General features: G+C 45.4%; 1 protein-coding gene across 2 annotated transcripts in view; it reads right to left on the bottom strand.

Annotated features, from left to right (window-relative positions):
* LOC146862709 (plasma kallikrein-like) overlaps nt 1–16,454 on the bottom strand; it is a 640,898-nt gene that overhangs the window by 597,404 nt on the left and 27,040 nt on the right. For both annotated transcript variants that reach the window (XR_014978168.1, XM_085641979.1), the window contains exon 3: nt 10,960–11,119. Coding sequence is in view for 1 of the 2 variants with exons in the window: in XM_085641979.1 (XP_085498105.1) it covers nt 10,960–11,119 (160 nt within the window). In the remaining variant the exon portion in view is untranslated. The remainder of the gene's footprint in view (nt 1–10,959; nt 11,120–16,454) is intronic.

Raw genomic sequence — 16,454 nt, 5'->3', positions numbered from 1 at the left:
ATGTCAAGGCCTCATCAACTATGCGGCACCCCAAAATGGTACTAAGCGTTGATCATTTTGGAACACTCAAGGTGTCACAAATCTATAGCAAATGCCCCAATTATAGCATTAGACGACATGGTAATACGTCTGATATCAGTGATATAGCCCAGTGGAGTTTGCAGAGTAAAAACGAAGTTCAAATTAAAACAATCGTATTGCCCCATATTTGGCAAGCACCACAGCCTGCTAGTCCATCCGGGGCCCACACTGCCACCCAAATGATAACGAAAACATAACATGTAGAGTTGGGAAAATTATCTTGAGTGCCACATACTTGTCCGGTTAAATAATTCTTTTGAAAGTGCTCCCCTGATAAAAGTGTTCTTAATCGTTTATAAGGATACAGTGGTACCTGAAAACCATAATTAAAGACTGTTAGAAATGGGGGTCGTCGGGGAGACCGGGGTTGTGATATGAGTTGAAAGTGGTGCTCATCACGGTGCCCACAGGTCACGGTGCGAGCAGCAGCTCGGTGGCAGCGTCTGCAGCATCGTCGGTGGGACCAGGGGCGCGGTGCAGTGTTGCAGCGGTGCCCTCTGCGGTGTCTTCAGGACACGGAGTCGGCAGCAGCATTGTAGACGGCGTCGAGCTTGAAGTATTGGCTGTCTGAGACTTCTTGAACAGGGGGCAAGCTCTACCTCAAGCCCTTGAAGAAACTCACAAAAGTAGATTGCAGAAAGTTCAGTCCAGTCCTTTCAATGCCCAAGACAGAAGCAGCCACTGCAGGCCTACACAGCAAAGCACACAGCAAAGTGGTAGTTCCTCCTCACAGCTTCTCCAGCTCTTCTTCTTGGCAGTCATCTTGATCCAAAAGAGTTCTGAAATTTTGTGGTCTGGGCCCCAATATTTATACTAGCAAATCCTTTGTCCTCTGAAGGCAGAGGGGCCTGTACCTAGTTCAAACCAGTTCTGAGTGCATTCTGCCAGTGTGCACTTTCTTCCTTTGTCAGTGTGGGCCAGGGTCCTCAGACACACCGCAGGAGGTGTAGCCAGCATTGTGGAAGGCAGGCACAGCCCTATTCTGTCGCAGGTGCTACTCCTCCCACCCATCTATTTGCCGATAGGTCTATTCAGCCCTGTGCTGACTCACCCTGTCTCCTGGAGTCTCCTCCAGCCCCTGTCACTCACAAACCAGACAGACAATACACAAGCTAGCAGAGGCCGGCTAGATGCTTAGGTCAGAAAATACCTACTTTCTAAAAGTGGTATTTTCAAACACAGAATGTTAAAACCATCTTCACTAAACGATGTATTTTATCATTCTGAGTTCAGGCATACTAAACTCGAATTTGTACCGGGTTCCCTGGGTCAGTTAGGATTGTAGGATGTTATAATCAAACTGCCCATTCTGGCCTCTGGGGAACAGGTAGCCTTGCAATAGTGAAAAACGAAGTAGGCTGTAATTCACTATCAGGACATGCCACACACACCAGGGCATGTCCTACCTTTCACATACAATGCTCCCTGCCCACAGGGGTACCTTGGGCCTACCTTAGGGGTGACTCACATGTAGGAAAGGGAAGGTTTGGGGACTGGCAAGTGTGTACACTTGCCAAGTTGGCAGGGCAGCCCCAGGCTGCGCACAGGCTCTGCAATGGCAGGCCAGAGTTACACTTTACGGGCTGTTTGCATTGGTGGCACAATCCAATGCTGCAGCCCACCAACAGCATTTGATTTATAGGCCCTGACACTTACAGTGCACTGTACTAGGGACTGACACATAAATCAAATAGGCCAATCATGGAAACACCAATCCATAACACATTTTACCACAGGAGCACTTGCACTTTACCACTGATCAGCAGTGAGAAAAGTGCACCAAATCATTACACCAGCAAAAACAGAGTTTAAACCGGGAGGTCAAAAAGCAAAATCTCCGGGGAAACACGCCAGAAACTGCCAAGTCTAACAAAGACCGACATGCCCAAAACCAAATTCAGATTAATAAAACATGATGCAAAAGCCCTGGCCCATCTAACTATCATGCCCGCTTACCTTGATAAGTCATGGGCATGTAGTCCTCTGTGGATTATGGACCCGACATAATTCCAACTTGGCGAGTATATGACCTACCCATTTAAACTGTAATCCTGCACCACAAATGCTAATTGCGGGAGCAATCCACTGCTGGGGACGCCCTAGCGTCATCAGTGACGTACGCGAGCGACCTGCCCGACCTGAGTGCTCGTGCATGTAGCATAAAACAGGTATATCCAGGGGCTGTGGCTACGCCATATTTGAATGAACAAATCGGCTATACATTATGGGCATAAAATCCCATGCTTGGTAACCATAAGTGGGTATGTTCCAATAAAGATTGAAAATAAAAAGCCTTGATCACCGCGGTATAAAAGTAACTACACCTTTTTGTTGCGAAAGGGAAAACAGAAAACTTGAGTCCAGAATATATTTATCACATTAATCCATGAAAGACAGTATCAGTATCATTTAATTAATAATAGGATTGACAGCACGTCACGTTTGTACCATCGGAAGATGCTCTTGTTGAAGAGGACGTGTTTAAGGCACGAACAACGGGAGTGGGGGGGCGGGAGAGAAGGCATGGACAGCGGGAGGGGTGTATCACATAAATCCGTGAAAGACAGTATCAGTATCATTTAATTAATAGGATTGACAGCACGTCGCGTTTGTACCATCGGAAGGTGCTCTTGTTGAAGAGGGGGTGATTAAGGCACAAACAACGGGAGTGGGGTGGGCAGGAGAGAAGGCACAGACAGCGGGAGGGGTGGCACGGGGACAAAGTAGTGCTCAGAAAACACGCAGTAAAGGGACCAATAGCCATGGAAGGAGACATGGTCGTCATATGGTGAGAATAGCAGCCTCTAAACCAATCGGAAGGCAGCATTTAGAAAGGAGAAAGCCACAAGCCAATGAAACAGTGAGCGGGGGAGTGGGTGGGGCTTCCCTCACATATAGGGTATACTGCATGCCTCGCGAAGTGATCAGCACATGCGCTGCACTGCTAGGCGAGACCTGAAAATGAAAATGAAACGTTTTTGTTTCATTTTTTAAGGACAGGCAGTGGTTCCTGGGACCATTGCCTGGCCTTAAAAAATATTTTCCCCTGCATTTGCAAAGGGGAAGGGGTCCCCTGGGTACTCCTTTCCTTTTGCGAATGCATTACCAACCTTTTGAAGAGAGTGGTAATTTGCGAGTGTTTTGCAACCGCAATTGTGGTCGCAAAACATTCATTCATGGGGTTGCGGCCCCTATTAGGAAGGGAACACCTCTTCCTAATAGTGACTCACAATTCCTAAATAGCGAGTCACTAACAAATTGCAACTCGCTATGTAGGAATTGTACATAGCCCTTTCACATTTTGCATGCGCAAACTGGTCGAAAACCCGTTTGCGCATGCAAAATACGGCCGAACATCTGGCCCCTAGTGTCATGCAAAAAGCATTGTGCCTTTTGAATACTTTGCACTCATGAAAGTGATTTTTTTATACTGCACCTCTACCTTGTAATACACATGGGTGCACATGCATCAACAAATCCAATAGCGATTCCTTAATAGCGATAAATAAGGAATCGTTATTAAAGAATCGCTTTTCAGGATGCATCAACAGATTCGGCAAAAATTAGCGATTCCTTAAAAATTGCTAATATTTACCGAATCAACAATAGCGAGTGTAGCAAACACTGATTTAGCCAATTGCGATATCGGTATTACCGAAATCGCTAATACCGATTCTGGTAATAGCGAAATCGGTAATAGCGAAATCGGTAATAGCGATTTCGCAAAAAACAGGTCGCTCCGGGAACGGGCTAATGACATCACAACCAGGAAGTACAGCAGCCCCACCCTCATTCACTCGGCAGAGGAGCAAACAGGAGCAGGAACTGGAGACAGCCTGAGCCCAGTGATACACCACTGACAGGACTACCACCCTACCCAACCAGGATGGAGAAAGATGCACCAGCCAGCTCAGAATCTGCCAGAAAGAGAAAGCACAAGTTCTCCGACCGGGAACTGGAGCACCTGATCGAGGGGGTGAGCAGCAAACACGATCGGCTGTTCGGGAAGCTGTCCCTAAAGGTGCCAGAGGGTGAAAAGCGTCGCATATGGCTGCGCATCAGAGAGAGGGTAAATGCGCTGGGTGTGACGCCCCGCAGCATCGACGATTTAAAAAAGAGGTGGTACGACCTCAGGAAGCGGGCCAAGGAGAGGATCACTGAAAGGCTCCGGGAGGCTGCTAGAACAGAAGGGGGGACCATCTACAGTGCCAGAAAACACTGCACTGGAGGAGCTGGTAGAAGGGACCATCGAGCCAGAGGCCGTGGTGGGAGTCACACAGATTGACACCTCCGGCGCAGCCACAAGTGCCCAAGGTAAGATGCATGTCTGTGCCCATACTCAGCATTGAGTACAACCATTCCCAAACCCCCAGCACGATCACAGTGTGCATGCAGAATTGCCCCACACATCTTCACTCATAACAATAGTGCATCATGGGAGTCGTAGTCATGTCAGGCCGGTGTGCATGTACAGGAAGAAAAAATATACTGTAGTCAAGACATCTGTAGAAGCTAGAAATAGACTTTAATTTAGTGAATCATAGTAGGACATGTATGTAGTAAAATACACCTTAGGAGTAACAATCCCACTAACTATGCACTGTTTCACACACAGATGCATTTCCTGGCGACTCCGATGACAGCGGCCGGCTAATCATATCAGAGACACCAGCCGATTCGGACGTCGATACTCCGGCAGAGCCGCATTCACCACCTCCACCACCACCTCCACCACCACCTCCACCACCACCACCACCACCACCTGCTGATGCGCCAACTGCAACAAGGCAGCGGAGACGTAGGTCACAAGTCCCACCCATGCAGGTGATGGATGCATGTCAGACACCTGCAACACCATCAGGCCAAAGTCCAACATTCGTCCCACCGCCTGCAGCAGCACCAGCACGTGTCCGACTCCCACTGCGCCGCAGGTGTCTGCGCAGTACACCAAATGTAGGCGACGATGCAAGCTCCCCAAATGGTGGCATTGAAGAACAGATGCTGCGTGTCCAGCGCCTACAGGGGAGACACATGGCTACCATCAGCAGTCACATAGCGCGCCTAGCAAAAGAAATGCGCACCCTGACTGCGGCAGTGAGGGACATGACCACTGTGGTGGTCGAGGGCAATGGGAACCTGAGGGAGGACATCCAGGAACTCACCCGTGCCATGAGAGCAGGGCATGACAGCGAGAGAAGGAGGCCCCGGCAGAACTTGCTCCGGTCCGCAGCCTCTACGAAGGCCATCACTAGGCTGTGCAACAGCACAGCTGTTTTGTCACGCCGCTCGGTGTCACTGCAGGTGGACCTGGGCCATTATTGCGGTGATGTTGCCACGGCCCTAGGCCAGGTGACCGCTGCAGTGGAACACCTGCAGAGTGGTACTTTCAGTGCTAGCGCATTGGGAGGGGAGGACGGCAGTGAGGCTGCCTCAAGTGTGAGCAGTGTTTCCGTGGCAGAGGCCAGCACCAGGAGGCACAGTTCGCGCTGCTCCACAGCCACAGGGACAGGCCGTGGTGAGGTAGAGGAGACACCTGAAAGGAGGCTGGGCGTACGTGGCAAGTGCCACTAGACTGACTGAAAGCCATCCATGACCATGGTGGGGTAACCAGGGTCCTCTCCTATTTGACACTTGCACACCCGTGACTACAACGGGCATGTTTTGTTACACTTGTTTTGGGGAGCTCTTATTTTCTATCATGTCTGCCCGCACATGCCTCAGTGCTCCTGTGCATTAAACAGTAGCGCCACAAATGCAAATGTCATGGTTCATTCTTACCTGGATCAGAAATGATGTTGCGTGATGTATGTCCGCCTCCTTTGCCCCTCAGCTGTGTTAGGGACGTGTGCCTGTCGGTGTTGTGCGGGTGGTTGGTCATCCCGGAAGTCATCATTCCTGTCCACCTCTATGGTTATCCCCCTTCTGGTTGCTATGTTGTGCAGCATGGCACATACAGCAACAATCCTGCAGCAGGTGTCAGGTTTGTATTGCATGGCACCGCCAGTCTTGTGTAAGATTCTAAAGCGACTCTTCAGAATCCCAAAGGTCCTCTCTATTACATTCCTGGTGCTTATGTGGGCCGCGTTGTATCATTGCTCCTGTGGTGTTGCTGGATTGATGTAGAGGGTGAGTATATATTCCCGCAGGGCGTATGCACTGTCACCTAAAAGATGGAAGCAAAGGCTTAGCAACAGTGATGTATATACATGTGTGGTGCTCATGTTTGGAAGAGGTATGTATACGTATCAAGCAGAAGTCCCTCTCCAAATTCTCCGTTGAGTAGGCGCCTGTGGATGCCACTGTGTCGGAATATGTAGGAGTCGTGTGTGCTCCCCGGAAATTGGGCCACTAGGTCCGTGATGATGTGCTTGGCATCGCACACAACCTGCACGTTGATTGAGTGGATGACTTCCGGTTACGGAATATGTACTCATTGGCAGAGGGTGGACAGATGGGGACATGCGTGCCTGTTTGTTGCGGTCCAACTGCTGTGGGGTTGTGGGGAAGCTGATGTGGGTGTGTATCATTGTCAGGATGGCATCAATGAATTTGTGGAAGAATTTGTGGAAGAAGCGTGAGAGTGCGCTTTGCGATACGCCTCCGACTACGGCGATAACCCCCTGGAAACTTCCTGAGGCCAGTAGGTGCAGGCTGCATAGGACCTGGACGTGCGCAGGAATTGCATTGGTCCGATGTGTCTGGTGCTGCAGTAGTGGTTCGAGGTCTGCTATTAGGCGCATGATCAGTCGGTACTTGTCGTACACCTCATCCTCATTCTGTCCTAGCAATGTGATACGCACTCTGAAGACTCTCTCCTGGACCCTTCTCCTGCGCTGTCCTGCTGCATTGATTCGCATCCTCCTTGCTAGCACGTAGAGGGCTGCCATTTTGTGCAAGCCAACAGGGTCTCCAGGGCCAATTTTAAGGGCTTACTGATTGGTGCCATCTGTGGCACATGTTTTCTTTTTCTACATTTTTTTTTTTTTTTTTGTAACTTTACCTCCAGGTTCTGATTCCCCTTAATCTGCTCATGCTAAATAGCGATTTTGGGGATTTTCGCTATTTGCGATTTTTGATGCATTGAGTAGCGATTCGTTATTAGCCATTGGCACTTGCCGGTAGCTAATAGTGATTTCGGTGATTATTTATCGTGCGGGTTGGTTATTAGCGATTCTTTATTTTGCGGGTTGGTTATTAGTGATTCTTTATTTTGCGGGTTGGTTATTAGCGATTTTTTATTTTTCCGGGTAATTATTTTGCAATTCTTTATTTTGTCCCGATTCATGTTGATGCATTGGGATTCGGTTTTTGACACTCACTAACGGCTGGTTTTACCGATTCGGTATTTTGCCGACTGGATTTTACCTTGATGCATGTGCCAGAAAGTGTTTTAGCTGACATTTTTACTGAGAGAAATAATTAGGTGTTTGCAACATCGTTTAGCCCACTTCTCAAAGCATTTACAGAACCGATATGTCTCTGTACCTTTGAACTGTCCTCAGACTTCTATGTATTGACCTGTCAATTGCAGGAAACTCGAACTTTTGGACTACCCTCAGTGCTCTGTCCATTCTACTCGTTGTTAGAGGTGTGGTTGTAGTGCTGCTCAGGCTGCTGAGTTCTATAGGTCACTGTATAGGGGTGGAGTAAGCTGAAATCCTCTTGGACGCCTGCCAGTGAATCAAGGTCATCACAGCTGTATTCCTGTCCTGGGAATTCTGCCAGAGGGGTTGGTAAGCTATGTGCGGACAGCATGTGCTTTTGGAAGGAAGCATGCTGTCAAACATGTTGCATGTCTCCCCCCTCCCTACCAGTATAAAGGCAGTGAGACGAGGGAACTATCAAATGACCCCTACATTCTTTGGCGTGCTTCAGTCACCCATGCTGCTGAGTGACGTCCATCTTTTTCACATGGAGTGACTCTTTAAATTGGCTTATGTGCTACAGATATCCACAACCATTGTCAAACCTAAAACACAAATTTTACATTAAGCTTTCTGCTAGCTTTCCCTCCAAATATCTGACTGCAAGGAGAAGCCCTACAAGTAACAATACAACTTAAAACAATGGTTGGTGTTGCATTTCAATCGGATGCATTTGTGTTCCTTGAAATGCATATACATATCTGTTAAGTGACAAAATGTGATTACATGCTTTTCCTTAAGACAAAAATATGTATGCAAGTGGGTAAAATGTTTGTGTTCACACTAAATTTTACATAATATATCCACATTCTGACCCACTTCTTTTTGCACCTACAAGAGTACCATTTCTCTCGCCCATGCCATTGTCCCTCTTTCGCCAAAGGACGTGAGGTGGAAGTCATGTACAAAAATGTGGTCCAACGCAAAGGTCTGAAAAATGAATAAAACTTACATTCCAGTATCTATTTGTAGACTATTAACCTTTGAGAGGACAATAACCAATTCCTAATTAATATATCACCCACCTAGAAACATCCTTATCTTTGTTGACCACATTACAGATCTGATTATAGAAGCTTTGTTCACACACTTCAACAATATCTTTCAGGGGAAGCTAAACTTACACTGTTTACTTCATCTGCCTCCCTTCTGTTCTCAATACTTCTAAGTATTGGCCATGCACAACTTTGCGTAACACCACCCAACAGAAAGGAATCATACTTAATCTCATAATTACATCGAGAGTAACAACCTATGCTGGCAGATTGGTTTGATTTTCTTCTAATACATTCTGTGCTCGTACCCTCAGGTCTGACTTGACTTCAGGATAGTAATTGACCATAACATGTCTAACACTATCACTAGACTCAAACCTTACTCCCACCTGAAAAATCTAATTCCTGTCTCACTTCTCAAGAATATCAGCAATACCATCAACACTACTTTTAAGCTAATTTAGACAAGGCCTCAGTAGAAACAAGGAATAGTCCTTAATGATCTGAAACTTAGTCAGGTCGCTCCCTTAGTAAAGAAAACCTGAAGCTGACCTAGAGTAACTGAATAAGTCCACTCTGTCTCCAATCTACATGTCCCATTTAAAGTATTCAAAGTTTTGTAGCAACTCAATTTAATATATTCAGTGAGGATGATCAACTCATGAATAATCTGTGGTCTGGATTCAGACTCGACTGTAGTAGGGCAGCTGGATTACTTCAAATAATGGTTGATGTAATCCACATTTTGAACGAAGAAGGTTTTGGCCACTTAAACTCCTAGACTTCTCATTGGCATTGGGTACATTTAACAACGCCAACCGTCTAAAAGCACTTGAAATGGGAATAGGTCTTGAGGACACATTTCTCAGGTGGTTTCAGAAAAACAGAATCCCACAAATATAAGAGTAATACTGTATCCCCTTGCCCTCTCCTCTTTTCCAAGGTATTCAACAGCGCTCTGCTCTCCCTCTTTTCTATTCAGTCAATATAAGGAAGCTCTTTGCTTCTTCTCAGAAGCTCTAAAATGCCTGTCGACTTTTATGTTATGTTATTCAACTCGATTTGAAAGTGTAGTCTACCTTCCCAGACCCCAGTCTTGTTTACCCTCCATTATTTAAAACTCAATCTACTCACAACAGAATTTCCCCTGAAATGCAGGACTCAGTGTATACCATATCACGTCTGGTTAAACTCATTCAACGTCCTTGACTGTAGTCCTCGTATCATCTACACTGTAAAATTGCTAAGCATTGTGCTTGACAAAAACCTATATCTTTCAGCCCACATTAACTCCATGCCTAGAAGTATTCCGTTCTACCTCAGGCATCTGGAGGAGTTGAGTCCTTAATCCAGATGATAACTTCAGAACAGTGGTTCAGTCCAATCCACCAACCAGACACCTTCGATCCTCCTCCCTCTCACTCGTAGACACCCCGTGGATCCACCAAGCCAACAGCAGAGAACCCTTATTCTTGCACCTGGCAGCCAAGGCCTGGAACAGCCTCCCCCTGTACCCGAGGACAAGTCTATCACGACAGCATTTCAGAAAAGAACTAAAGACCTGGATGTTTGGCTGATCAGACCTCCACGCAGCAGCATACAGCTCCAGTGCCTCAAGACTCTCACAGGTGATTTGCTGCACTCTATAAATGATTGAGTCTCACATGCTTATGAGGATGACTTTGAAGCTCACTTCTCACAAGTGTCCCTAATATCCACTGCAACCAATAATTGTTATTGTCCACTCAAGTACCATGCGGGTTTCTAAATAGAACATATCTCTCCTGTTCTGAACATGCCTAAATGGCAGAAAACTGCAGCCAAAAGTACTTTAAAACCTACTGCACTGTTGAAAAAGCAATGCAGGAATCTAAAAAAAAAATGCATTTTCTGGGTGTGCATCCAGAGTTTGGAACTCTTTCAAGTAAGATATTAAGAGGACCCCCGTGAAATATTCAAAAAAGAATAGAAATGCTTACTGGATCACTGTCCTTCTCACCCATGATGATTTCTCAGATGCCTATCCCCACATGATATTTAAGACATTATTATGTACTCTAATTGCATGTTCAATGACGTGGTTCAAATTCGTTTTTGTACATAATTATTCTAATAATTTTTTACCTTAAAGTATATATACACAAATAAACGTCTATATCCAACTCTCACGTGTAGCAAATTTAAATTATACTGCCATTGTTGCTGTTCATCAACTATTGTAAGCAGGTCCTGTGCAAGCACTCAATCACCCTTTAGTATAAAGGATACATGTGTGTAGGTGAAGCATCCTTACCGTATATCATTCTTGTTTGTACACTGAAACAGTGTGTCCCATATGAAACTTCTCTCAAAAGATAGTAGTAGCATGGTGATGGTGTCTCCTATCTTGAAAGTGAACATTTACACTGATGCCATTAGCAGTTAAACACACTTTCAGAATACAACGTAGGGTACATTACCTTTCGGATTCTTTAGCCCAGGTGCCAGGCAGATAGGTGAAGAACAGGCACTGTGGGTCGAAGGTGCAAGCTGTCCGGCAATTTTCAACGCTCGGTGCAAACACTGAAAACAAGTCTCCACCTTGGAAGGATATGTCTTTGTACAGCGTCGACGTGCATCCTAGTGTTTAAAGACACACTGTGTCAGCATATGTGCTGTGCTGTAGGTCAACCTTTCCTATACAATAGCCATAGCATTAATCTTGCAGACAGTGACAGAGGGCCTGATTTAAATTTTGGCAGTCCAACCGTCCTCGTTCAGGGCGACAGAGTAATTTAAAAAATAAGTGTAACTTTGACATATGGCGCCGTCATGTTTGACGCAGCCGTCTATCGGCCCAATGGACATTTCAGGAATTGACAGGAACTGCTGACAAGACTGTGCCTGCCAAGGCATTGCAACTTTGCTGGATAGTTCCAGCAAACATGACGGTGCCATACGTCGAAGTTGACATTTTGTTTTTTATTTTCAAAAAGAAAATTGCAAAGTGGTATGTCCTTCAAAAATAAAAAAAACAATGCCCCCTTGCCATGGGACTTACTCCCATGGCAAGGTGGAATTGTGCACTTTTCAATGCCCTTACCAACAGTTTTTTGGGGGGCAGTGGCAGGCATTGAAAACGGCAATATGTCCACCCATCTAATTTAGGTGGGCAGACATAGAGCCAAATGTTCAACTTACCACGGAGTAGTCTGCCCCACGGCCCTGGTTCATTCCCTCGGCCGCCACCTACCCAGCCAGACATTGGGCACAGTTTCTCCCCGTCTCCCTATTTTTGTCTCCATCCTCCACTCCCTTGACAAACTTCTGTAACATTGCTTTTTATCCTATCCTATGTTTGACTATGCTCTTGTAACAAATGTAACTTGTAACCTGTAACTTCTCTGATCCTCATGTAAACCGCTCTGATACCTCCGGGTCTAACCAGCGCTATATAAAACTCATTAAATAAATAAATAAATTGTCAAAGTTTGGTGTTCCCTAATCAAAACTGAGTGGGCAACCATAATGTCGGAAGGGTGGGGCACTCTGTTGCAACGGAGTTCCCTTTTCACCAACATTTAAATTGGGCCCTGAATGTTAGCAAACATTGTGTAAAAATGTATGTGCTCCCTTTTTACAGAAAATCGACTCTACCTGCCGATTGAACATTTAGAACATTAAACATGAAATGCATAAATGAGGTACAGTGCCAACCAAATTATGATGGCATGTGTTATGCAGGGTGTGCTTCATGTAACATCTTTACTTCCTAGATTACTCCTAAGTATGTTAGCCATTGACAATATTTTTGCCCCCGAAAGACAGAGAGATCTATTCACAAAGACATCTTAGTGAATTTTAATGGAATTAGTACGAAAAGTTTCATGAAAATGTTGGTACATATTTTTCGAAAACATGTATGCAAGGCAAAAATGTCGCAATTTTTCTAATTGTTGTTAGCAAACACCCTTCTTCGATTGTATTAAACAGGCACGTTGTCCTGCTTATCCACAAATCAATAGAGAGTGGTGGGAATCAGGAAAACTTGTAACATTTCCATTATAATATGGAGGAGTTGATGGAAGAAATTGAAAATGTACTGATGCACAATAAATCGAATTAGCAATATAAGGCAGCACCCCCACTTTGACAATACATGCTTCCTTTCCAGCATGTCATTTGCGACAGTCAGACAGCAAGCAATGTGCTTACCAAACTGCTTCGTATTTCTTGACAATGTACTGAATCCAACTGCTATTTTCATAAACATTTTTGCATTTCTCTCATCGCCATTTTACCCTCAGCAAGAATTGTAGGGCTTTGTAGTGCAACTTACTATTAAGGGCCCGATTCTGATGCGGTTAGGAAATCTTCCTGATCGAATCAGTTTTGAAATGGTTTCCGACCGACTTGGATCGGGAGAGTCCGACCGACCGACCGACCGAGTATGATGCATCCGGATGCTTCCAGTTATGATTTGGTTGGACTCTCATTGACTATTACGGGAGCCTATGTTCCTAACCGCATCATTATCTGGCCCTCGGTCGGGAAGACACATTCCCAATCCAATTTGGAAGGAGCGAATGCCTTTAGGAGGCCTTCCTAACAGCATCTTAATTGGGTCATTGGTGGGAATGCTTTCCTAACCACATCAGAATCGGGCCCTAAATGTTAAATTAAGACATTTCATTCCTGCACCCTATCCAAATCATAAACGTTAAGGTCATTGTCTGATAGCAAACTCTGACATAGCATAAAAGGTGTCAATAAGAATTGACTCACCATGATATGTTGAAGCTGCCATTCTGAGGTGGGGAACTGTCAGGTTTGTGAAGACAGAGCCTCAGCTGGTTCCGGTGTCTGAAATCTTTGGCTGGTGGTCCATCCCTCACAGGACAACTGTCTTTTGCAGATTGGAAGGCCTGCTCTATACAGCTTTGCACTATACATTTTCTCTCTTGGTCCACCAGAAATGTAGGAATGTACAGGAATATTAAAACAGTCCACCAGACTCAAAGGGAAATCTACCTGTGATTTAGGAAGATGGTTGATTCTAAAATCCAAAACTCTTGCTCTGCAAGCATTTCACTATTCCAGGAGGAGCACCATTAGTGAAAATGGCCAATCAGGTGACAGCCACCTGCAATATGGCAAGACAGCAGCTGTGAGGTGGTCAGAGGAAGGCTCTAGCCACTCCAGTATCTTGGCAGCCTTCATGTCTAATGTCAAATAGCCCCCAAAATGTGGCCAGTTGTTTCGAATTTCAAGCCAATACTACTGTGCAGGAAACAACAGTTTGGTTAGTAGAATTTATCTACAGGCTCAGCTTACTAAAATTACACAGAATTGATTTAGCCTAATTTATCTACTAATTTGGGACCCATTTATGAATCAAAATAAAACCTATAACTACAAATTGTAACTTGACGGGATGGTGACCCGGTGAGTCGTCTCTCTGCAAGCTCTGGACAGTGCCCCCTGCTTTGATGATCCTATCATTGTGTAAACTCCATTCCCGAGATGTAGAAGATACACCCCCCTTGTGTGACACCTGACAGTTTCCTGTAGTGTGTGTTGCTTTGGGAGACACACACAGGAGCATCGATGGAGGAGGACAACCTGTGTGTTCCACTGGAGCCATGGCCTGAAGTGAAGAAGTGAAGAGCGAAGCCCCAGCCTGGGAGCTAGGCCTGCGGTCTGGTGGCACAGCAGTGTTGGCGGCACTGGTGCTTTGTAGACACCACTTTACAGGAGTTAATTACAAACCCTGGATCTGCCTAGAAGATAGGGGCCACTGAGATAAGTTGCAGTGATGGGGGAGGGAAATTGGTGGGGGGAAGCTGCACTGGTGTTGCCACCAGATATGGAATATTTGTGTCCTCAAGTGTGGCAGCAACACATTGGGCACCGTCTAACTTTTGTAGAATATTGTGGCCACACCTCTTTCTAGGAAAAATTATTTTTGATCTCAGAGCAAGGGCCTGCACCGATGCAACACTGGAGGTACTATCACAATGTGCCCTGATTCATGCTTGGGGGATAATGAAACGTGGAAGCCCTTATTCTAGCACAATGCTAGTGATAATTTTGAGGAAAGATGGCACCTCTTGATTCTGTCCACTTTAAAATGAGCTATATGACGATTGGAAGGGCTCTATCTTACCTTGCTGTGTGAGGACCATTCACAGTCCATGCCATTTGAGCCACATGGATAATACTTGTCTGCTTGAAGCAGTGGGTTTGAGGCCCTGTGTTCTGAGATCCTACAGGGGACAGGCTGTCTTTAAACAGTTATTCTGGGGAAAGTAGATGAGACTTTGGTAGCCACCTGTGACACTTACATTATCGTTCATAGTAATAATGGCCAAGCTGAAAAGTAACAAAACAGAAAGCACCTCAGGAGAAATGGGGTTATGTGGAGTGGAGGACACAGAAGCACCACCTTCCACTAACGCTTCGCAAAAAACACTCCATGAGCATATTGGCAAGTTTGAAGAAGGCCGTATTAAATCTACTCTGGAACCCAACATTGGCACTCTGTTAATCGACATGGGCCGGCCCAGAGTAGACCATGGAAAGCCTAAGGAAAGGGTCAAAAGCAATGGATTTCATAATTCACTTTGGCTATGATGAGGCTGACTTAAAAGGACACACAAACATAACTTGAGAAGCTGCAGAATGAAGTGCAATTCATGAGGAAGAAGGCGGATGATGCAGAGGGTTGTTCATGCCGCAATAACATCAGGCTAATCGATCTACCAGAGGGAGTTAAAGGCACAATCATGAAGCTCTTTTTGGTAGACTGGCAGGTTAATACAGTTTTGGGAGGCACATTCTCTACCTTTTTTTCATCTAGGGGCTCACAGGAGCCCAGGCACATCACCCCCACCTAATGACCCCCCAGGCCAGTGACCTTAAGTCCTTTCAACTACTGAGACAGGAACCATACATTGAAGGTCTCTAGAACCAAAGGGACCAGGACTTTGACATTTATAAAGTAATTATCTTCCTGGACTACACATCAGAGATCCCACACAGGAAGGAATCCTTTCCCGAGGCAAAATAAAGTGACTTTGACAATTGGACTTGCGTTATGCCCTCATGTTCCGGTCCAGCCAGGGTAATAGGAGGGGAGAATGCTTTGTGCTTTTTGACGGACCTAGAGGCCTGGTCATGGATGGAGTCTAAGGGGTGGCAGTTGCCTTAACAGCTCAAAGCACACATTAAAGTTAGTCAGTAGTCTGAACCAGACGCAATCCTAGCAGATGACTTCGTGGCAAACCCACTATGGAACAAACTACCAGAGACAGCGCACTGTTGGTGACAGAAGTGGAGCAGCACAACAATTCTGGGCTAGAGATATTCAATCGGACTTGGAGGTGCTGGACAGGTCCAAATATTGCACACTTGATGATATATCCAGGAACTGCAGGAGGGTTCAGACTTCACCTATATGAATGCTGAACGTTTTATTTAAGTGTGTGGTCATATACATTTCTGAGAGTATTTCAAAAGTTTAAAATGTTGCACATGACCAGATAGCGGTAAGAATGACGTATGAGTATATCACTGATCAAGAGATATTCTGACATGGAACATGAGTGGTATGGCCAGCCTCACAAAAAGGTATAGAATTCATGCGTATTTTAAAAATTGATACATACACTTTGCATGCTTACAAGAGACACATCTCGATGCTGTGCGCTTTATAAATGTTCAATCATTCATTCAGTCATTCATTCATTCATTCACTAGATGGGGAATTGTTTTTTTTTTTTTAAATGATTCTTTTAATTGATGATAATTGTCATCACAACACATTACACACTTATGTTACTGGGAGTACATTTTGAATCATAGGTGCATTATTGGGTTTCCGGGTTTTACATATGGTGAGTAATTTATTCATTACAATTCACAGCTTGCGGCGATCCATCTAGGGGGAGGGGGCTGTAATGGAAGGGGCGGCGGG

The sequence above is a fragment of the Triturus cristatus genome, chromosome 2_2, assembly GCF_964204655.1.
Source record: "Triturus cristatus chromosome 2_2, aTriCri1.1, whole genome shotgun sequence".
Classification (NCBI taxonomy): Eukaryota; Metazoa; Chordata; class Amphibia; order Caudata; family Salamandridae; genus Triturus; species Triturus cristatus.
The sequence above is the reverse complement of the archived record's forward strand: the minus strand, read 5'-3'. Positions and strand labels throughout refer to the sequence as shown.